Source organism: Lindgomyces ingoldianus (assembly GCF_010093535.1).
Source record: "Lindgomyces ingoldianus strain ATCC 200398 unplaced genomic scaffold BDR25scaffold_6, whole genome shotgun sequence".
Lineage (NCBI taxonomy): Eukaryota > Fungi > Ascomycota > Dothideomycetes > Pleosporales > Lindgomycetaceae > Lindgomyces > Lindgomyces ingoldianus.
In genome coordinates, this window is record NW_022985167.1 from 889,596 (window position 1) to 911,624 (window position 22,029).

The 22,029-nt window shown below is 49.1% G+C and overlaps 8 protein-coding genes across 8 annotated transcripts; 4 read left to right on the forward strand and 4 right to left on the reverse strand.

Moving 5' to 3' along the window:
- Positions 1–2,725: 2,725 nt before the first annotated feature.
- On the reverse strand, positions 2,726–3,754 carry BDR25DRAFT_340444 (uncharacterized protein; the record flags this gene model as incomplete). Its single annotated transcript, XM_033693501.1, has 4 exons — positions 3,544–3,754; positions 3,281–3,366; positions 3,192–3,216; positions 2,726–3,112 (listed from the first exon to the last, which is right to left on the reverse strand). The coding sequence occupies exons 1-4, from the start codon at positions 3,568–3,570 to the stop codon at positions 2,726–2,728; spliced, it is 525 nt and encodes a 174-aa protein (XP_033551525.1). The 5' UTR covers positions 3,571–3,754.
- Positions 3,755–4,507: 753 nt separating this feature from the next.
- BDR25DRAFT_311131 (uncharacterized protein) lies at positions 4,508–5,746 on the reverse strand (the record flags this gene model as incomplete). Its single annotated transcript, XM_033691211.1, has 5 exons — positions 4,508–4,552; positions 4,694–4,808; positions 5,049–5,153; positions 5,209–5,236; positions 5,518–5,746. The coding sequence occupies 5 exons, from the start codon at positions 5,744–5,746 to the stop codon at positions 4,508–4,510; spliced, it is 522 nt and encodes a 173-aa protein (XP_033551526.1).
- A 1,344-nt stretch (positions 5,747–7,090) lies between these two features.
- On the reverse strand, positions 7,091–8,348 carry BDR25DRAFT_332069 (acetylornithine deacetylase-like protein). The gene has a single exon (XM_033692712.1). The coding sequence runs from the start codon at positions 8,297–8,299 to the stop codon at positions 7,103–7,105; it is 1,197 nt and encodes a 398-aa protein (XP_033551527.1). The 5' UTR covers positions 8,300–8,348; the 3' UTR covers positions 7,091–7,102.
- A 1,147-nt stretch (positions 8,349–9,495) lies between these two features.
- On the forward strand, positions 9,496–10,372 carry BDR25DRAFT_215393 (Hly-III related protein; the record flags this gene model as incomplete). The annotated part of the gene is made up of 2 exons (XM_033684838.1): positions 9,496–10,227; positions 10,277–10,372. Coding segments are annotated over 2 exons (828 nt in total), but the record flags the coding sequence as incomplete, so codon positions are not given.
- Positions 10,373–10,954: 582 nt separating this feature from the next.
- BDR25DRAFT_280147 (eukaryotic translation initiation factor-like protein 2 subunit gamma) lies at positions 10,955–13,160 on the forward strand. Its single transcript, XM_033687792.1, has 6 exons — positions 10,955–11,219; positions 11,267–12,234; positions 12,290–12,486; positions 12,538–12,680; positions 12,735–12,761; positions 12,818–13,160. The coding sequence occupies exons 1-6, from the start codon at positions 11,080–11,082 to the stop codon at positions 12,846–12,848; spliced, it is 1,506 nt and encodes a 501-aa protein (XP_033551529.1). The 5' UTR covers positions 10,955–11,079; the 3' UTR covers positions 12,849–13,160.
- A 180-nt stretch (positions 13,161–13,340) lies between these two features.
- Positions 13,341–15,489, forward strand: BDR25DRAFT_280151 (uncharacterized protein). The gene is made up of 3 exons (XM_033687793.1): positions 13,341–13,425; positions 13,523–14,752; positions 14,817–15,489. Exons 2-3 carry the CDS (start codon positions 13,790–13,792, stop codon positions 15,189–15,191), a joined length of 1,338 nt encoding a protein of 445 aa, XP_033551530.1. The 5' UTR covers positions 13,341–13,425; positions 13,523–13,789; the 3' UTR covers positions 15,192–15,489.
- A 1,562-nt stretch (positions 15,490–17,051) lies between these two features.
- Positions 17,052–18,980, reverse strand: BDR25DRAFT_311134 (amino acid permease; the record flags this gene model as incomplete). The annotated part of the gene is made up of 4 exons (XM_033691212.1): positions 17,052–18,098; positions 18,145–18,373; positions 18,429–18,636; positions 18,704–18,980. 4 exons carry the CDS (start codon positions 18,978–18,980, stop codon positions 17,052–17,054), a joined length of 1,761 nt encoding a protein of 586 aa, XP_033551531.1.
- A 479-nt stretch (positions 18,981–19,459) lies between these two features.
- BDR25DRAFT_391747 (uncharacterized protein) lies at positions 19,460–21,421 on the forward strand (the record flags this gene model as incomplete). Its single annotated transcript, XM_033698169.1, has 9 exons — positions 19,460–19,500; positions 19,528–19,737; positions 19,779–20,155; positions 20,205–20,274; positions 20,333–20,581; positions 20,610–20,834; positions 20,895–21,003; positions 21,050–21,095; positions 21,166–21,421. 9 exons carry the CDS (start codon positions 19,460–19,462, stop codon positions 21,231–21,233), a joined length of 1,395 nt encoding a protein of 464 aa, XP_033551532.1. The 3' UTR covers positions 21,234–21,421.
- Positions 21,422–22,029: the final 608 nt, after the last annotated feature.

Consider the following 22,029-nt stretch of genomic DNA (forward strand, 5'->3'; position numbering starts at 1 on the left):
TAATGAACGGCAGGAAACCAAAGAAATTTGAGAATTAAATAGTAGTTTTATGTACGTTTTAGGGAAGACGACCACCCGACAAAAATGGGTATATGGCTGATCACAACACAACAAACAACAAGACTCCGTACCTTTTAGAGATGAGGCGACAAGAAACAAGAAGGAGGCCTCAACATATGAACTGGCTAAATCCGGAAATGGGATTTAATTCAAACTCTAGTGTTGAAAGAGTCCTCCTGTTTTTGGACTCGCCTGGTATTAATCATGCCAGCTCTGGGTAAAATTTGGAGACTTTCCAGATGGTGCTGTAGGTTCGGACAAGGTTGACAAGTTCATCGGACTTGAACGCGAGTAGTCTGGCAGTATGCGCAACGTGTAGTACCGCAATGAGGGCAGGCGTTGGCCCTTATAGGGATCGAGGAGCATCCGCACGTACACTGGATGGAAGAAAGGATTAGCGGGAATGTTCTTGTGAGGTCCTGGGGTTCCTCTTACACATTGCCAGATATACGTGTGCTTCTTCTTCGCCTATAGAGAGAATACTTAGCAAGATGATTTCTTTATTTACGGCGGTCTAGGCTCCAGCGTGGAATAGGAAAAAAGGCTCACCAAAAGCTGGATGGGTACATTAGGGGGCCTGGCAGATTGCAAGGTAGTTTCGGCTGGAAGGAACGTTTCGGTAACGCCCGCGTGCGTTTTCGCATATGCAGGTGTTCCACATGACGGTCCTGAGGGGACGCTCCATCGATGGTGGTTCATTCTAAACTATAAAATCAGTATACTCCCTGACCCAAATTCCCAACCTTCGTACCGTAATTACCCCAGCTTTTAGCGGCTTGCTCGGTATCCAGTGTTGCTTGGAGCGATATCCCTTCACAACACTCCTCACTCCTTTTGGGCGTGAAGCTTATAGCCGAGAGTAGACGGTGCCGGCATTAACACTAATTCCGCCCCCCCCTATTCGCCGTATTCAGTTATCGAAACTATCAGCACATTTACAACGCTTATGTTCTCCTTTCAAAGCCTCAATGTCGACGCGTATATAGAATGAAGGCGATTACGAGGGTCGCGTGCGATGGCAGGGTAAGGGAAGAGTCGGATAGGATGTCTGTACGTATTCGATAGGAAATTTGGGGGATTTCGCGATGTAGGTGGTGGCGGACTGGCAGGGATCGACCAAATGGATTTGTTTGTTAGCGGATTGACACTTGCAACATTCTGTTTTGTTACAATTTTGTTAGCTAGCTAATCAATTTAGTGCGCCAGAACACTATCTGTATAACGCTGGAGGACCTACTGCTTGACGCGATCGTGTCCCCAAGTGTCCCCAAGTACTAAGCTAACCAGATAAGCGATTGAAAAAGGACTGCAATGTTCGCGATAGCTAACTAGAATTAGTTGGAAAGGACCGCCCTGTAAACGTAAGGAGAGAAAGTGAGTTGCTGTTTTAAGGAAAAAAATATTCGGAAGAAAGAAAAGCCCGAACGGCTAAAGCCGCTAGGATGCCTACCTTCCGCTCCCAGAAGACGCGGCCCAGCACCGGTTTCTGACAATCGTTGTACAAATACACTCACCATACACAGAGTATATATACGAGATATCACCAGACATCACCTGTTCTTCACCACTAGATCCATTGCTCCATCGCTTCTTGCGGTCATCCTTCTCCCATGCACTCGGACGCAGGACCCCTAGTAATGTAACTGGTAAAACGAATTTCGATGCCCTTCTTGACGCATGTATACAAAGCCGCCCTTTTTGTTGTATTGTGTCTCCATCAAGCCCGTCGTGCGAACCCAGGGTCGATTCCACGTCAGAGGCCCGTCGTCGCGGGACGGCCAGCAGATGCTATTATATGCTTGACCAACAGATCCACGAGGTGCTCGAATCGGGTGATATTTGCACGTTGGAAAGTGTCAGATACGCAGTCGTTGTTATTGAATGTTTTATATTGGTGCCTAGACGGATGGGTCGGGATATCGACGATGTTCGAGAGGAGCTGGGCCATGAAAGATGAGATCGAGCACATGCAAGAGCTTTCTTCTAATTCGAAAGAGTAGGTGACATCTCATCTCTCCAGACATTCTGGGAGTGAATGATTGCTACGGTTGAGGCGGGCATGCCGTCTGGAGCTGGATTGTGAGTACAAGCTAGTGGCGCTGGCACCAGCTGGTCACATGCCACTGCCAGCTGGATCCCCGCCTTGTCGTACTTCGACGACTGGCTCGCTCCTTTGTGGACCTAGTCGCTTCAAACACTGATTCAATTTGTTGCATGAGGTCTCTGGTTAATACTACTACTATTACGTCCGCGCTAATACGCTATTCCAACGAAGTTCATCAAACCAGAAGTGATCTCTTATCATATTACACACCCCTTCCATGCGCTTGCATCAGGTTCCGGTCGGTGCTTAAACTGATTTATTGGTATCTGCGGAGTACCCAGTGGTTAGATGAGTCTTGAGTATTTCCTCGTATGAGCTGACTTACTTGTTCCTCGCTTTGCGGGTAGAACGGCTCCTAGTCCACGAAAAGGCACAGCGTCAGAACTTTTTCTCTTCATCTGCCTTGGCGTGCTCGGAGACTCAGAAACATGAACAGTCGTACAAAAGGAATTAAGAGAATGATGCTCGAATGTCCTGGAGTCTTGCCTGAACGACGTCGCCCTTGGAGGAATACCAGAGAACGCAATTACTAGAGCTACGGGAGATATGATCTTAGAGACGTTAGCTCAAAGGGAAGATCTGGACATGGTTCGGTCGTACTGGAAGGGTAAGTCCTGCCACTAAGCTATTATCCTGGGCTGTCTGACAGGCATCCAGTAATAGGTCGATGTTTTCTGGATTCGCTCTGTTGTTTTCCTTGTAAAGGAGATTGCCTTCGACGAACAAAGTATTGCTTTCAAGGATCAGTTTGCTGTTTTCCGCAATTTGTTTATTGCCCTCGCGGGTTAAGAGGTTGCTCTCAAGACTAGCCTGATTGCTTTCACGGATTAATTGGTTGTTTTCGAGTATTTGCTTGTTGCTCTCGCGCTTCAAAAGGTTGCTTTCAAGATTCGCCCAATTACTTTCGAGGTTGACATAATGGCTTTCGAGGCTGAGACGAAGCTTGAGCTAGGAAGGGTTATCACTAGAAGCTTTCAGAAGAGGGGTAAGAAATAAAGAATACTAACAATCTCGGCTGACTTCTTACAGGAGGTATTGAGACGAAGCAGCTTCTGTCAGGGGTCGTTCAATTTCTCAAATGGTTGCTTGATACTAATAAGTTACAACCGGGCATACTTTGAGGGAGCATCAGAGAAGTAGTTAATGTCCCCATTAGAATCGTTAAACCTATTCCAAGCCACAGCCGTTTCCGAGAACTGATTCTACTGCAGAAGCAGCAGCTCTATTACCTTTATTGTCCGGCCCAGGGAAGCCTTTACATCCTCTGCCTAGTCAACTAGTGAAATATTAGCCAGTGTGTAAGGGTTTTTATCTCTCTATATGCATTTTACGGATCCGTACATGTATATATGTGGTAGGAAGGGTGAGCGCTGGTTTACGTATCGTTTCACGCCTGTTTCTATCATTCTGACATGTCTATTCTTTCAACACTAGAGATACTCGGATTTCTACCATCCGTAGGAAGCATTCTCTAGGATCCCATATTGGAAGATTTGCATCAACGATCTTATGAGACGCGATTAGGCCGCTATGTACATCCTGATCGTCATATAGAAGGTATCATTCTTCAGGCCCGTCGTCGTCAAACTTAGTGTCGGTAAATGCATAACTGGTCCATGCAGCGTGGCCATTTGTACGTAGCGGAGTAGTTTTGAGGCTGTACGATGCACTGTACTGTTCAACCTGCTTGCAAGTACTAACTGTACTAAGTAGACGAGGGAGGGTAACTAGCAGAGCACTGTAACAAGTGAATTAATAGACTGTACTGTACAGTACAGAGTAGAACAGGCCGCTTACAAGGTATCTAATATATTTCAGAAGGGGTAATAGGAGCAGAAGTAAATTTATCCTCTTCTTAAGCTGCATTCCTTACTGTTTAACGTACACTACTAGCTTAGTTGACTTGCTGCTTATACCTAATTACGTAGCTAGTCCTTTGGTAGCCCTAATTGTTGTGTGTAAAACGCGGCAAGGTAGTAAACAGGCGCCTTCTTAGAGGCAGATTAACTGCCTGAGGCCTAAGGGGTGGCAATGCCCTAAGAAGCTTAAGGCTACTAGGTAATGTACTGAGTAGCATTGTAAGGTGTATAAAAGGACTAGGTTATAGTGTTGTGGAGTTTCTTAGCAAATTGCTAACAAAACACGCTAGATTTGCATAATCTGCAATAATTTCCCAAGGCCCCTCTGCCTCCTTCTGCACCCTCTGCACCTCTGCGCAGGCACCTTTAATCCACCCAAAATCTACACAGACTGCCCTAAACGGCTCGTAACAGGGCCTCACATACCGTTAGTGTACTGACAACAACCTCTATACCTATTAGCCAGTACTAAATTTGACGTACTTCAGTTCTGTACGGCCTGGTGTACTGACGGATGATCGCGTTGGGTCTATGTTCGATAGTCTATGCTGACTATAATGAGAGAAAATTGCGCGTCATGGATGCCACGTTCGCCATCCCAGTGTCCACCAATGGATCGAAAGCCCAAGAAGAATAGATCTCTCCATTTCCTATGTGGTGCGGAACTTACATTGGCCGATATAGAAGGGTTTGAGCAAGAGGGTTGGGTCTTAGGGCAAAGTAGGAAAGGTGAAACTCCAACACGAAACGTTTGATACCTCTGCGCTAAGGGAGGTGTGAGCTGGCTAAAAGTATGGTTTCTAAAGTTTGTCAACTTACTAGGATAGTAGCCCTAAGTGAGGTCTAGGGGGCGAGATATTTCCAGATTGTATCTCTCAATGCTTCGATCTGATAACTGGACCCCGTTTTTGCAAGAGCGATGATATAGTGTGGGTCGAGGTCTGAGACGTAATGCCAAAACCATTATAACTCCAATTTCCAGACAAATGCCGGTATCGCCTGAAAGGAAAGAGGGTTCGTCTTACGTCAGATATCTGTCTGCGTCAGGGGTATCTTTTGCATCCAGAGTCTTTTCAGAATCTAGAGCCTCTTCAGTATCAACACTCTTATCGACCTTAGAGCCCCATAGACTGAAGGGTTTTCATCTGCACTAGATAATCCGTATCGTGCAGGTTCGCTGCCTACGTTCCAACCACCACCGGCACAAAAAACGCTATCGAGATAATGAAGAGTATTAGTGGAAGGGATGACATAGACCCGAAACCGCTATTTTGTTTCGTTCGTGATTCATTACCGAGAAGGAAGATTAGAGGTAGGAAGAAGGAGATTATTGTGACTATACACATACTCGTCGCTTCAGGTATTGGTAGAGGTCAGCTGCAGTAAGAGGGTTTTGGTATTTTCCGAAACTTTTGGTTGGATACTCCCTGCCGTCGAGCCATGATCCACGCATTATTCTGGTTGCTTTTGATTGAAGGGAGGAAAGCAGTGTACCTTTACAGAACTCAATTACAGATAATTCTTCAGCTTCAGGGGAACAGGGCACCTGGTCTTCGTTATCCCGAAAGTAGATACTCATTTCATTATAGCCCAATTTGTGGTCCCTTAAATTCTGGACATAAGACCCGTGTTCTTTGACGCCACGGCCGGTTACGAGTACGGGCTCCCACTGTTTAGCACACCAATAAGGCTGAATATCCCTCAACGCATCACTCATTGTCATTTAGAGGCCTTGTAGGGTGGTTTAGGTTCTTTAAATCGACACAAAGTGCTGCCGATTAGTATGGAAAGGGGAAGAAGGTGGTTGTGTCTGGACCCTCTATACAGTCCCCGAAAATTGACTCCAAGAGCGTCCGCGGATGTTTAACCTATGGGATTAGTGTATTTCTTCCTTCGAGAGGATATATTCATTACCGTTTCGATTTCGGAATACCGTCGAACCACGTATTGTGTGATAATTCTCAAAACCTATCCAAGATCCCGAACGATAGCTCCAGTTGATGACACTAGACACAATGAATGAGAAGGGACCTAACGAACCACCCGTTGGCTTAAGAATAAATCCAGCTGGCTAGCAGGAATGCGCCTCAAGATTTCACGTGAGCTAAGGAGGGGAGGTGTTGATTTTGACTCTATAGGGTGACATGGTCTTAATAGCTTCTAAACCCCAGTTTCCCTATAGTAAGGATTTCAGCAATGTGCTGACCATAGTGTCACAAATGCCCTTGCGATCTCGCATCACCTGGAAGTGGGCATAAGGTTACTATGATAATATATCGAAATGCAAAGCCTCAGCGGCTGAGTATCCGCAGAGAAACCGTTAGGCGTTGAGCGAAGAAGGGGAGTCCGACGCTCCCAGTCAGATGCTGCCATCTGTTGTTTGTGAAGTCTTCGTCTCGAAGCTGGTGTCAGCAAACCGTACTCCATCCGCTGAACTTAAGATGAGGCATGGAACTCACCGTTGGTGGTGATGAAGGATGAGCAGGTTAAACAAACGTATGAATAACCTAGGAAATTTTCAAAGGACGCTAGGAACTTTATGCCTAATAAGGCGAGGGTTTCTTAAGACAGCAGTGAAGGTTATAACGGCATTTAGACATGGAAATTTGCGGTTTGATGCTAACTGTGGTACAATCTTTGAATATTTAGCAGAATTTTGATTTCTCCTTTCCTTATGTATGAAATACACCCTAGTAGACTCTGGTTAGTGAATTAGATACCTCGTCATCAGTTGCATCACATCTAACCCTGATGTTCTGCATTAGTATCCTCACCATGCCATGACGCTGTGGCATAAAAAATAGAAGCCATATAAAGTTAGGGGTCAGCAAGGCTCGAACTCCTGCATAAGAGTTGAAGGAAGCACGAGCGGGCATGGAGGACGGTACATTCCTCAAAGAAAAAAAAAGATTTATTTATTTGACTTATAGGCATTTAAAGGAAATTATTTTAATAATTTGTACACGGGATTTACAGTGAGAGGTGTCGGGTAGTACCTCACATAGACGCGTTTGCGCTACCAGTAAAGAACGCCCCGTACTGAGACATTGCTCATATTATTTGTTATCTGCACTTCGATTCATGTTTCCTCACGCTCATCGTGATGCATCATAGAGGTTGCTATGATCAATCTTCGGAAATCCAACACTGCCTGCTCGAGGTCTTTCTTCTTGAGTGCCTCGTGGTCTGAATGCGCAACGAATATGCTCCCCGGGCCGTAGAGATATTTCTTATGGTTTCCCTTCAGATTGGGAACATCAGTCCCGTAATTAACCGTCACCGTCTCAAATCCCTCGACATCGCAGTCAATGTCAACAGGCGCGTATCCCTCGCTAACCCATTCGATCTCAAGGTCCCCTCCGAGCTCCTGCGCCTTCGATTTCACGCCTTCCAAAGCACCCACAATCATGCTTTTGATAATTTGAGGAGTTGCGGCAGCTATCCGCACCGACATATTTGCTTCTGCAGCTTCTGCAACAACGTTTGCAGCCACACCACCTTCCACTTTACCAAAGTTCATCGTCGTATTCCCATATTTTTCGCTCCAGGGCAAGCGCTTCCTCAATACGAGCATACTTTCTAAAGCTTCAACTAGAACATCGTTTGCAGACACGCCGAGCCATGGGTATCCAGAGTGAGCAGCTTTACCGGTCGCCTTGAGGCTGAATCCAAGCATACCTTTGTGGCCACATACTAGCTTGCTCTCGGTAGGCTCTCCGAAGATAACGATGTCATACTCAGGGCGATCCTCCATTTCGGAAAAAGCGCGCATGCCATCACCCCCGGTTTCTTCCCCAACGACGAATAATAGAGATAAGTCATCTTGAAGCTGGTCTTTCAGACCCCGAACTGCCATTATCTGCGCTGCCACGCTGGCCTTCGCGTCCACCGAACCGCGACCACCGATTAAATCCGTGGTTTTGTTATGATAGTAGGGCCAAAATGGAGGCACTGTATCGATGTGTGAAGTCACCAATATCGTAGTTTCTCTCTTCTTCCCATAGGCAAGCAAGTTATACCGCTTCGACGACACTTCCTGCAGCTCGACCGTGAAGTCTTTCTCTTTCAAGTATGATTCTAGCCATTTCCCAACTTTCTCTTCATTTCCTGTTATCGATTCGATTTCGATGAGCGTTCGGTGGATGTAGAGGAGCTCATCTGAGGTGGCTTGTGAGAGTAACGATGCTTCGTCTGAGGGTTCGTGGAGAGCGACTTGGTCTGCTCTGGCAAGGGAAACAAGGCCTACAATAAGGGGTAGGGTACGCCATAATTTCATGTTGGATGGTATCGAAGTTCAGAGCCTTCAATTGAGACTGGAAGGAACAGCTGAAGCTTGTGCACGGTTCATGGAGCTCTGACGGCTGCCAAGAGCGGGCCCCCAAGCTTTACGTTAGACTTTCCTCCATCTCAAAACATTAACGATTTGGTCATAATCAAGGCCTTCTCATCTAATCAACTCTCATAGTACTATCGTCATTTGCTGGCATATCTGTTCAGCTCTTCTAGAAATGTGCACATCCCATACCAAGACCTTTCATGCTGCCCACCAGCTCTCTTCGCTGTCTTTGGATTTGTCGGATTATTTGGGGATCTTATCTCACCTGGTGGTTCTACAGGATATCTGGACCGCCACACAAAAGCACCACCGAAAGGAACTGAGAAGTTGTCCAGCTGGCTTCTGGCAGGACATGCGGCTTCCGCTACTGCACTCCAGATTTTGAACTATGTCTGGTTTGTCATGATTGGTAGGATATTGGTTTCTAGGGTACTGTTGAAGAAAGAGAAGGCGTGGACTGGCGTCAAAAACGAGTAGCATGTTGCGGTTAGAAGGCGTCCATATTTCCGAGTGTTGCCTTCAATTTGACGCGTGTGCTTAGTAGTTGCGAAGAGTTTTTGGATACGAATTAAGCCCTACGAGCACAGTTCTAGGCAAGGCTCGAACAGCGCAGTTTCTGCAGTTCGGTGTTGCTATCTGAAAGGAGGATAAGACACTGATGCGTAGTGCTGACGGTGGGGAGTGCCACGCTAGGGTCTAATCTACGAAGGGTATCTTCACAAGAGACGAAATGCTTACAGAGCAGGATCCCAGGGACCTGCGGTATTGTATGTTTATCGATACTTTCAAGTTTCCAGTCGGTAGCCCTGAGGAGCTCAAGACGGTACGAAGGTAAGATGTAGACGATTTCCGATCTCCTTTCTTGCTTCATTTGGATTGGGGTTTCGCCGGTCCTTGCTTCGACTTTGAGCCTAGCGTTTAATCTTGGAAATACTTAGCATAGCTACGGCAAGACAGAACGGATGGGGAAAACTGCAGCTGAACTAAAACACGCCGGGGAACCTTTAAAGCCCCATTGTGAGCTTGCACCCCCGCTCGAATTGATCGTATTATTAACCCTATATCAATCAGCAGCTGAAGAAGAACTGCTTGCGGCGAGCATCTAACGCGCTATCTAAATCACCTGAACCGGACAACTCCTCGACATCAACGAACTCCCCAAACCATGGCACATCAACCCCTTCGTAGTCCGAGGCTATACCTTCGCCACCACAATCCCCAAATGCATCCAGAACACCCCCCGTCTCTCAAATGAAGCTTTCAACATCTGGTCCTACGTCCTCGGCGTTCTGTCCGTACTTTACCTGGCCTACTACCACTACCCTTCCACCACAGTCTACGCGCAAGCAAGCGCAACCGACAATCTTATTATCGGAATATACCTCGCTGCGGCAACTCTTTGCCTGAATTGTAGCATCTTCTGGCATAGCATGAAATGTCACTGCTATCTGCACTTCATGATCAGCTGCGTGAGTGTTGATCTGATGTGTGCCACGGTTATGATCTCTGCTATGAATGTTGCCAAGCAATACACAGCTTTCTACTGTGAACCTTCTCTACAGCGGCTATATCTAAGCATCACTGCTATCTGCGGTGTGACAAGCTTGGTGTTAGGATGGTCGCCGAAATTCAGACACCCTGAGTTGGCTTTTGTAAGGGTTATCGTGTTTACCTTACTTGGCATTGTGGGGTTGTTGCCGATAGTACATCTCGCGATGACGAGGGGAAGTGAATGGGCGTGGCTTTTTTATAAGCTGGTTTGGCTGGAAGTTGTCGCGCCAATCTTCTCGGTAGCTTGGACTTATGCCGGGAAGATACCCGAGAGGTGGTGGCCAGGGATGTTTGACTTTTGTGGGCATAGTCATAATGTGAGTATTGAGTATGTAGCTATGGGTTCTTGGGCTAATGCGTATCGAGGTCTGGCATATTGCTGTGCTCACGACAGTTCGGGTTGGGTATAAGGTTGCACTAGGGCTGTTGAGGATGGTGTCGGAGGGAGGTTGTGTGGTGTAGGATGCTGGAAGATAATGACTGAAAGTTGATTCATCATCTCTAATGAGTCAATTCATCATGGAGTCACGCCAAATGATCATTCATGGGTCTTGGCACGATTGAGAACCAAGGTTCGTTTTGGTGGATGTGGAGTCACTTGGTGCCTCCAGTTCTTCCCATCCAAAGCGCAACATAGACTGAAGAGATCGAAGAATGATCCAGTCCTCGATTCCGGCTTCAGTATTAATCACACCTTGAAATGATGTACAGCCAATCATTGCGCTCTCTTCCACAGCTCGAAAGCAGAAAGACAACGCACCCATAATCAGCTACTTGAGTCTCCTCTTCACTCGACAGACGGTTTTCGTTCTCATGGAACCTCACACTGCCACAAGGACAGCGGGTATCTCAAAATCGAAAATGCTTTTCGTGAGTGTGATAAAATGCGTTGTTCAATAATGGAGAAGAGGAGACAGGCTGCCGGGCTCGGAGGAGATTTTATGGTTCGTTCCGGGGAATCGTTGGGCCGGCACCGAGAGCGCCCCGCGATTTGCAGGGCTGAGTCATGAGTTTTTCGCCTTTGCTTGTGGGCATTTAATACTCGACGACTCCCGGCTTTGAAGTCACTGTAGACCACATTCACCCTCTACCCGCATACTACGCTGCTCAAATTGCAGAACCCCAAATATAAATACGTAGCTACGAAAGAGAAGAGCACGCTGCCCAGCATGGATTCAGACTCCGAACACGACCACCGCGATGATGAGAGCGTGGCCTCCGAACCTGAAGAGGTGGAAGAAGTAAAGCCCAAGTCGGCTCTGAAGAAGACGAGGGAGATTCTGCCGCCCGTGGAGCGGCCAGAGCTTCCGTAAGTACTCCTCACCCTTGCCAACCCCTTTAGCTCACACACGACAGTGAACAACCAGACCCAAAGACAGTAGACTTCTCGAAGTTGACGCCATTGTCCCCCGAGATCATTAGCCGCCAAGCTACCATCAACATCGGAACAATCGGCCACGTCGCTCATGGAAAGAGTACGGTGGTGAAGGCAATCTCTGGAGTGCAGACTGTCCGCTTTAAGAACGAGCTGGAGAGGAATATTACAATCAAGCTCGGATACGCCAACGCAAAGATATACAAATGTGACAATGAGGAGTGCCCGCGGCCGACGTGCTACAGGTCGTTTAAGAGCGAGAAGGAGGTTGATCCTCCCTGCGAGCGGGACGGATGTACGGGCAGATATCGTCTGCTACGGCATGTTTCCTTCGTCGACTGCCCCGGCCACGACATTCTTATGAGCACTATGTTGTCAGGCGCTGCCGTAATGGACGCTGCATTGCTTCTTATCGCCGGGAACGAGACCTGTCCCCAGCCCCAGACTAGCGAACATCTTGCTGCCATCGAAATCATGAAGCTTAATCACATCATCATCTTGCAGAACAAGGTCGATTTGATGCGAGAAGACAACGCAGCAGCGCACTACGAGTCCATTCTCAAGTTTATCCGAGGTACAGTAGCAGATGGCTCACCCATCATCCCCATATCTGCCCAGCTCAAGTTCAACATCGATGCCATCAACGAGCACTTGGTTACTAAGATCCCAGTACCAATTCGAGACTTCTCCACGAAGCCGCAGATGATGGTGATTCGATCTTTTGACGTGAACAAGCCAGGTGCTGAAATCGAAGAGCTGAAGGGTGGTGTTGCTGGTGGTAGTATCCTGACGGGTGTGCTCAAGTTGGGTGATGAGATTGAGATTAGACCCGGAATCGTGTCCAAAGACAATGCTGGAAAGATCCAGTGCAAGCCAATCTACTCAAGAGTCGTGTCGCTGTTTGCAGAGCACAATGATCTTAAGTTTGCCGTTCCTGGTGGTCTCATTGGTAGGTCAATCCTAAGCATCTCCCTAGTTTCGTGCGCTCGTCTAATGTATGACAGGCGTCGGCACTCGCGTGGACCCTACTTTGTGTCGTGCGGATCGTCTCGTTGGTTTCGTTCTCGGTCTTCGTGGTCATCTGCCGAACATCTACAGTGAATTAGAAGTCAACTACTTCCTTCTACGTAGATTGCTCGGTGTCAAGACTGCAGATGGCAAGCAGGCGAAGGTTGCCAAGCTTACTAAGAACGAAGTTCTTGTAGGTTACAACCCGATATCATTGGGTTATTAGCTAACTGTGCGTCTCAAGATGGTCAACATTGGTTCGACAGCTACCGGTGCCAAGGTCATCGCCGTTAAAGCCGATGCTGCTCGTCTTTCCCTCACTTCGCCTGCATGCACAGAGATTGGCGAAAAGATTGCGTTATCTAGACGTATCGAGAAACATTGGAGGTGCGTTCTTTCCAAGAGCGATCCCAGCTGACGCACGCTAACATTTAGTTGCAGACTTATCGGTTGGGCGAACATTGTTGCGTAAGTGACATAACAGACTTACCTATGTAATTCGACCACAAGCTAACCATTCACAGGGGTAACATTCTACAGCCACAGGAGGACTGAGCGTTCTACTTGTATGCATAGGTGTACTGATTTGGGCGTTGTGGTGGGTAGCCAGTGACGATGCAATGAAAATGGCGATGCTCGGGGGAAGCCCTGCAAGGGTCCTCGCATTAGGGTCTTACGCTTAGACATTTTCTGGGATTGTGGGGCTCAGCATCTTGAGGATAGACGGGGAAAGGGTTTCCAGCGAGCTGTGTGCATTGCAGCTTTTTGGAAAGCCGCATGGTACGACGATGGTAGGAACGGAGCCCTGCTGGGCACTGTTAAGCAACATGAACCACAGGGTCGAATCCAAAAATGCAATACTGAATGAAGCACGAGTGTCTCCTCCCTGCAGTGCATGTTGTTGAGGTCTGGGGATGTGCATGTTACTAGCCCCGGCGTCCGGCAGAGACAACCAACTGATTTTCACATGCTTCTGGCCCAGAGGCAAACGCTATTGACCTACAAATTCTGGCATGCAACCACAACGTCAGAATCACTTGAGCGATTGCTTGGCCGACATGTCTTAAATGCCCTCTCGCGCCTCCGGATTTCAGAGTCCATCGAATTCAAAGCACATATTCTTTTTTACGAGGTACGTCCAATTGTCGGGCGTCCAATGGGTTGCCAAGCACCTGGGCTGCAAGTCGGGGGAGTCTGACGTCCACGTGCACGTAACTAACCCCGGGTAGATTTTCGACTGGCTTTCCATTCGAGTGAGGTGCAACAATTACGGTGCGGAGGGGGTTGCTAGGGCACCTGACATACGGATTACATCCTTTCCATTTCCTTCTGCTTGTCTTGCTCTCTTGTTCTTCTGTCGCGTGCATTTCTAGCTCTTGTTGTTACAGGAGCACACGATTGGGGAGTCCAGCCATTGGAGACGAGACGAGACGAGACACTGGGGGCTGCATCTGCATCTGTGGGATCTCGTCCCTGCAGGATCCGGACTGGACGCGATGGCCGAGGACCACCACGTCTTCGTAAACGCAAAGGCCGCACCAGCACCGGCACCCGCGCAACAGGCACCCCATATCTACAGACCGATCCCGCGACGCAATTTCTCGACGAATTCAGGTTCGCATTCGAGTGATTCCGGCCCCGATCCCTTTTCCTCCTCCCACGACACGCCTCCGCCGCTCTCGCCGCAGGTAAATTCGTATGCGCGTGGTTCTTCAGATTTCGTGGCACAGCTTAATGCGAGGTTGTTGAGGTCGAGGAGTGCGAGTAATGGGAATGTTTATGAGAGGGAGAGGGAGGAGTCGGATGGTGGCGGGTTGGGGATGAGGAATAAGAGTTTCTTGAATATGACGAGTAGCACGCTATATGGAATCTATGATGATGCTGGGAGTAGTACGGCGGGGGAGAGAAGTGAGGTTCCGACTCCTTGGGGGACGGGGGCAGAGACCCCAGCGAGGCGGTCGTTGGACTCCGGGCTGGGGATTAACGGGTGGGAGAATGGGGTGGGTAGTCCGGATGGGGGCCTGAGGGTGAAGGGGATTGCCAGGAGGGGGACGGTGGAGGGTATACAGACACGGAGACGGAGGTCGAGACAGGCGCCGACGCCGCAGAGGAAGGGGTTATGGAAGGGTGTGGTTATTGTCGGGAAATTATCCTCGCTGTTTCTGTTCGGACTTGTCTACGGCGTTATCGTCTCGCATCTCCACGACACCCGGGAGCTCGCTGCGGTCAGGGTCGGCGGCGTCGATCGAGAGAGCTGGATATACCTTGGCGCTTGGGGCTTTGCGGGGGTGGTGTTGGGAAGCCTCCTTCCATACGTGGACCTCCTCTGGGACGGCCACACGAACGACAATCAAGTCCAGCTGGTCGAGCCAGAGAAGGACGCCGAATCCTCCCTCAGCGAGCAATGGAACGAAATTGTCAGGAGCGTCGGCGCGTTCGTCGGCATCGCCTTCGCAATTGTACGTCCACTATTCCCCTACCCCTTCCCGCATCTATCCCAACATCTAAACTAACCACCCCCAGCGCCGCCTCCCCTGGCAATCCACCCTCCAACTCACCCTCACTCTCGCCCTCGTTAACCCTGCCCTCTGGTACATCCTCGACCGCAGCAAACCAGGCCTCTCCTTCTCCCTCATCGTCACCTCTCTCCTAACCTCCTTCATTTTCCTCTCGAACCCTGACGTCCTTCCTTCGCCCGCTCTTCCCGCAACTACAAACTCCACACATCTACCTTCGGGTGCCCAAGGGATTCAGGAAGAGCTATTCGCTGGTGTTGTTAGTTATGAGAGTTTGGCCGTTGTGACGTGGGTTGGTAGTGTGCTATTCTGCAGCTGTGTGTGTTTTGGGAATATTGGGAGACGGTTGGCTGTGCAGGATGAGTGGGGGGCGAGACGGTGATACTCTATTCCGTTTCTTACGCGGAATCTTGTGGGTGTATGGGTGCTATTGGCAGGCAGAGTCTATGGTTCTATCTCTCTGTCTGTGTTACTCGGGCAGCGTACCCAGGAGCACTATGGAGAGATACAGCATTCCCATTCATCGTGTAATTGTTCGGTATGTCATATAGTTTTGACTTGGCTTCTAGGGAAATGGGATCAGAATCTAAGGAAAAGATAGGAAAAAGCTTCATTGCGTCTAGGCCCGTTTGGTTTTAGTTGCGTTTTGAGAGGAATGCATACTTATAGCGTTTTAATGGAAGTGCAGTTTCTTGATCTTGATCCTTAACATGTCTCTTAGTTCGCTCTTTCGCTTTGTTCATACACACTCGCATCTGTCCTAATCAATAATTGAGAAGGCAGGCAGACAGAGGATATATAACCTTACCTTTCGCAATGTTATTCAGGAAAGTAAGCCTCACACACATACATCCACAAGACTTTTGAATGTGGCCGTGTCTAGGAGGGTACATAGTCCAAACATTACACCTGCAAGTCTGCGGATGGAACTCTTTCCCTTTTTGCTAGAGAAGGAAGGAGTTCAATTCTTGAGGTCGTTAGGCTGTCCTTTTGCTTGTGGGCTAAGCTCGGGCTTAGGGAGAGAGAGAGGTAGGTCTAGAGAGCAGTGGCATTGACGTAGTCTAATGACAAACTTCCATCTACGTCTGCTTCCTTTCTGCTCTCCTTCTTCTACTGTGTGCTCGTTCTCACTAGAATTCGATACAACTCTGTCCCCGTGCGAGCGTACTTACCATGCCCCAACAGCTCTCTTGAGAACGATATAGACTCATGCCTAGTCCCGTTCCTCTATTCCATCTCCATTCACACAGCTACAAACACTAAACTCTATACTTCCCCTTCCTTCTCGCTATTTCTACTGTAGTGTTTTATACAGTATATATACCGAAGTAATTCAGGTCCTCATTTAGGGAAAGGAGTAACTCGAGTCCTCTTGGGTCAACAGATACGTTCACTTCTAGATATGTCGTTAGGAATGCTTTCCCTTCTTTCTGGCCTGGAGATAGTAGACAGTATACTCGGAACAGAGTAGGGAGGAATAGATAAGGAGGAACAGGGAGTGGGAGGTGGGAAAGGGGCTGCGGACTCGATTCTGAGGGGTGCTGCCTGTTCGTGGATTTGTGGATTTGCTTCTCAGATCCAACACCACACGCATTTGCATATCAAGATTCCGGGTAGACTACGAGACTGTGATGTCTTGTTAGCATAGTAGTATTCGTTAACGTTGTGTTCAAGGTTTAAACTCACCTCGAGCACCATAGGAGTCTTTGTACGGCAGGCAAAAACTGAGATGGAGATAAACTCTAAATAAAATGGGAGAGAACATGATAAAAACCACTGAAAGCATAGATAAATGTTAAGGTGGCTTATTCCTTTCTTATTGACATGACTAGGATCACTACGTCCTGTCGCTTACCGTCGTCGCGAAATAGGTTTACACAATACTGACACGTACCTTCTACATCTCTGTCGCTATCGATCAAATAGCCAAGCCATGTTAGATAACCGGTTCCATGCTAGAGCCATCCACCCACGCTAGAGAGAAACCATGCATCCTATACCATGGTAACCACAAAGGAGAAAGAGGAAAAAGTAAGTACAGAAAGGCTGCGCAATACGAAGCATTTTCGCATGCCGCCTGGTATCATAGACCCCAAGAAAACCGTTAATTCATACACTCACTTGCTCAAAACACGCTTGCCTGGACGCTGGACGCTTCAACACTAAGTCAGAAGTTCAAAACAACAATAAGAATGCCTACACCCTAAAAAGACACAAGAGCTGATAGAAAAGAAGAGATGGACTAGCAGAAGAATTTATACACCTTCTTCCATGTCGGCCACGTCTTCCGCTCTTCTCGCTCCTCCTCAATCAGCTCCGCAATGTTGAGTTCGCGGATGCCTGTGTGAAGGTCCATATTATGACTCCGGATCCACGGCGTGCGGTGATATATCTTATACGGGATGTAGAAAGCTAGAGTAACGGGCAGAGCGAGGTAGACCTGGAAGAAACTCTGGATGAGTTGAAGCGTTGTCTTCTCTTTGTAACCAATTGGAGAGAAGGCGACCCAGAATTGGGCAATAAGGACAAGGGAGTTGAACATTAAGCCCACCCACGAACCAATGACACCGGGTTGAGAGCGGAAGGCGAGTTCATTGAGAGAATGCCCTTGCAGTTCCCAGCCTTTTCGGAACCGGATGTGGGAGAGGCAGATGGAGCCCCAGGTGAAGATGGAGGAGAGGGCCGAGAGGGAGAGCATCCAGTTGAATGCTGCTTCTTGTGACTTAGTGCCTGCGAGGAAGGCGAGGAGACCGAGTAAGGACGCAACGGCGACAGAGACTAGAGGGCGGCCTTTGCGGTCGATGTATGCGAGGACCTTGGGGGCTTGGTTTTGCTCGGCGAGGGCTGCGAGCGTTCGGCTGGAGCCATAGACGGCCGAGTTTCCAACAGAGAGGACGGCGATCATGATAACGGCATTGAAGACGGATGGGAGACCTTCGATTCCGGCATTCTTGATCGCGATAACGAATGGGGAGGCGACGGCATCGGCGCCGCTTTTTCCATTGAGGAGTTGAGGGTCGTTATAGGGAACAAGCAGCCCGACCAAGAGGAGAGAGACGATGTAGAAGAGTGTGATACGCCAAAACACCTGCTTGACAGCTGTTGGTAGGGATTTGCGAGGATTGGCTGTTTCGGCGGCAGCAAGACCAACTAGCTCGGTTCCGGAAAAGGCGAAGGCAGCGTTGACGAAGGTCGTACAGAGCCCTTTGAAGCCATTGTTGAAGGCTCCTGGGTCTACCCAGAGTTTGCCGCCAATATAACCGCCATCGGGACCTCCACCAACGTTGATCTACGAGAATTAGCATTCTTGCTTTTCCTATAAACGGAAGACTTACTATAACTCCAAGAATTATAAATCCTATTACAGCGGTAACCTTGACGATTGCGAAGACGAACTCGGCTTCACCATATCCTTTAACACCGAACAAGTTGATGGAGACGATGAGGACCAGGAATACCGCAACCCAGGCATCGTTGTTGACCTTGCTATGATTCCAATACTCGATAGTGAGCGTAGCTGCCACAATCTCGAGTGGTAAGACAACCAGCCATTGCAGTGCATAACTAGCACGAGTCAGTCATGGGTTCGTGCAAGTGACCCGAGCGAGCGGATACGTACTTCCAACCCATTGCGAAGCCCCATGCAGGGTCTAGAAACCGAGTAGAATACGCTGAGAATGAACCTGCGACGGGGAATAGAACGGCCATTTCGCCCAGAGCATGAACGGTACAGTATAACATGATACCGACGAGGCAGTAACTGATAACTAATGAGGCTGGGCCGCCTTTCGCGAGTGCCGAACCTGAACCAACGAAGAGCCCTGTGCCTATAATTGACATTAGGATGAACCGTGAAACCGAACGAGGAACATGAATTTGAAACCAGAAACATACCTATTGAACCTCCGATAGCGATCATCTGCAAATGTCTCCCCTTGAGCTTGCGTGCGAGCGGTGAATTGGCTGTGTTTTGCGCGGCGCTTTCAACGTCGAAGACTTTCCTATCAGCACCTAGACTCCCCTTCGGCGTCATTTGCATATTCGGATCCCTTTTGAAGCTGTCGAGCACCCTCCTCCCCAGGCCATCCCTGTGCACTGAAGATTCACCATAATACTGCTGAGAATTCCGCGAATCCCCACCGAAGCTCTTCTCTGTGCCGTATCCGTCCATGTCGTCGACCATCATTTTCCAGAAGCAAGGACGAAGACTGAGTAAGAATCCAAGAAGCGAACGACAACAGCAGGCGACGTGAGCGAGGGGTGTCGTGAAGTGCTATCGGTGAGTGTATCTATACCTTCGCTGGCGTGTGGGAGGAGCCGGCGTGAGATAAAGGTGCCTGTCGTCCAAGGCCGGGGTGGCTGCGCAGGGTCAAGGCTTATTAAAGCGGGCAAGCTGAGGGTGGAAAAGCGACCAGGTGGTGAAAGGCTTCCCAGGATAAATTAGGTAGGCCCAAACGGCTGGGAGGTGTCAGGCCCTGAGCGGCCGAACAAGAGCGGGCTAGCCAAGGCAGGATACTTGTCTATCGCGCGGCGAGATGGGACGGCTATTGGGTGAATCCAGTAGGCCATGCGTGCTCCCGCGCAGACTGATTGATATCAGGAGCGTGAACTGGACGTGGGAAGGGTCTGTTCAGTGTTGGCGCACGACCAATGGAGCACGAGCAATCGCAGACAGGGTGGATCACTTCACGGTGTGTTCGCATGGTTGATGGCGACAGAGAGCCAATATCGTGCTGCGTCTGGGGTCGTCAACCAAATCCCTCACTGGCGGGTCCCCCAATCACGGGGCTCACCGATGCCCTGTCAGAATGCCATTGTGAACGTTTCTTGGGGACTCCGCCATGCCTCGGCCAGATGGACAGATTCGCGTTCTCCCACATCTGGCTGCCATGGCCGCCATGGCTGTCTTGTCATGACGATGCCACGGGGTCAGGTTTTTAGAATGCTGTCAATGATGCATGGACGACAGCGTTTGCCATCCGCCGTCGTGTCTTCTCATAGCAATCGATAGCGATTGTCTGCCCAACACTCTTTACACCACGCACCACTGCGACTTAACGCTGTCATCGAACTCTTCACTCATCGTCATCAACTGCCTCGCCGTTGTTGTCTCTAAATGTTCTTACCGGGCCCGGCCCGGCGCCAACTTCACACCTCACAATCACGATAAATCACTTGCAGTGCTCCCGCACGCGCTTCATTGGCCCCCACAAACGCTGCTCCAGTTTAGGCAATTCTCTTTCTCACTCCAACACGGAGTGCCATCTCTCAGAAACCCATCTCAAACCTGTCATTGGCTTGACCTGATCTTTCTCTCCGTGCCCTGTGAAATTGCAGAGAGACACCGTATAATGTGTACAGCTTGCTTGCAACATCCTCCTGTCCTGACCATCAGTTCATCCAGCACCGCGCCGCAATCCCCCTATACATTTCCACTTCCCCATGGAGCCATCAGCTATTACCCAGTAGGCCAATCAATCTCCCTCAGAGTAAGAAATTGCAGAAGTAAGACGGCATTTCCAGTTCCCCTATCCTCAGCAGTCGCTCGCTCCCAGCCCAACAATATATGAGTACTGTCAGATGCGAGGGAATAGTTAATCAATTCCCTACCCAAAAACTGCATCACCCAGAGTCGCGTATGCGCAGTACCTTGCAGCCCATTTACTGGCTTGGAGTTGAATGCAGCATGCAAGCACGATGCCCCAGCTGCCCCAAACAAGCTGCTGCTACTGCTGCTTGCCATCCAGCATCTGGATTACCCATAAGCCGAAGGTGCTAGTTTGCACAGAAAACCCTGGAGCACTGGAACCCCCCCGTATCCGGCCGACTTTGTGCGACCAAATACCATTACCCACAACGAGCAGTTCGTCCGTTTTGCGAACACAAGCTCGGCTTCAAGCATGCAACGTTCCATGCTTCACGAGGCGAATAAGTTGATAGTCTCACGATTGCGAATAGACTGCTCTTGTGTTCAATATCATGCGTTGGAGGCAGTATTGGCCCGCGCCGCGCCGCGCGGGATGTTGTGGCGGCATTGAGATAGAAGAAGCTTAGGTGAAGTGTGCTTGTCCGCCTTCCTGACAAGGACAAGCTTGATGCGCGACCATCGTTCGAATTGTTTCTGGCAGCAAGCCACCACCAACACTCTCCACTTGCTTTTGCGACGACGATTCGATGGTTTGTACGCCCCTCCCGTCAGCTAGACTCTTTGCATGGACGTTGTAACGTTGAGATTTTTAGTTAGTTGGAAAGGCGAACTCTTGCTTGTATCTGACTTCTGTCCGAGGTAAGGTGGCACACGACACATGATAGTCTCGTGAGAAGCATGTGCAAAATTATTCATCGACAGTCTACAGGACCTTACGATTTCTTCCTCCCCACGCTGGGGTTTGATCTCCCTGCCGTCCATCACTCTAGAGGCTGAAAACCCGTGGGGCAGACCACCACTTAACACTCCAGCCTCCAGTTCCTCGCACTATTCCGATATCTGAGACAATCCCAAGCCCACGAAAACCGCAGGATCTGTGACCATCAGCCATAAAAGTTCTCATTTATCTTAGACCACTTCTCTCGTCTGGTCTTTCGTCTCGTCCTGTCTCTTTTGGATATTCGTACCTAGCATTCACTTTTCTTTCTATTCTTAGCCCCTAGCTACACTTTGGTATATGCCGTGTCTTGTATATGAAACTGAAACCGACAAACCCCAGCCCAATCCCCAACATGCCCAAATACGGTAACCTCAGGTCATGTTGCATCAACCACGCTCCCTTGCCATGTATCATCCAAAAACCCTTGACCAACCTAACCCCTCCCTCCCAACCCAATGTTCTCTCAACCAAAAGTTCTTGCCCCTAGTACAGTATCAATGCGCTTCCTTTACCTAGCACACCACATTCCACGGCATCGGCCCTGGGCAGGACTTCCACGTGGACATGTGATTTAAAGTTTCCCATTGCTCCTAGCGGTTCGTGCTTCACGGATGGAGTTTCCGGGATAGGAAGCTGGGAAGAAGAGTTGTGAAAAAGCAGACATGGGCTTCGAGAAAGTATCGTCGAAGGAGTTTTGGACGATCTGTGGAGGTTGGAGCCTGGACTAGGATTCTGAGTAAGGGTGACTTCGAGATGGATGGGAGTGACCCTGGCCCGTTTTGTTACGGCATAAGGGCGTTGAGACGGGTGAAGGTGGGAACTACGCTACATGTGTGCGTCCTAGGGTAGCCG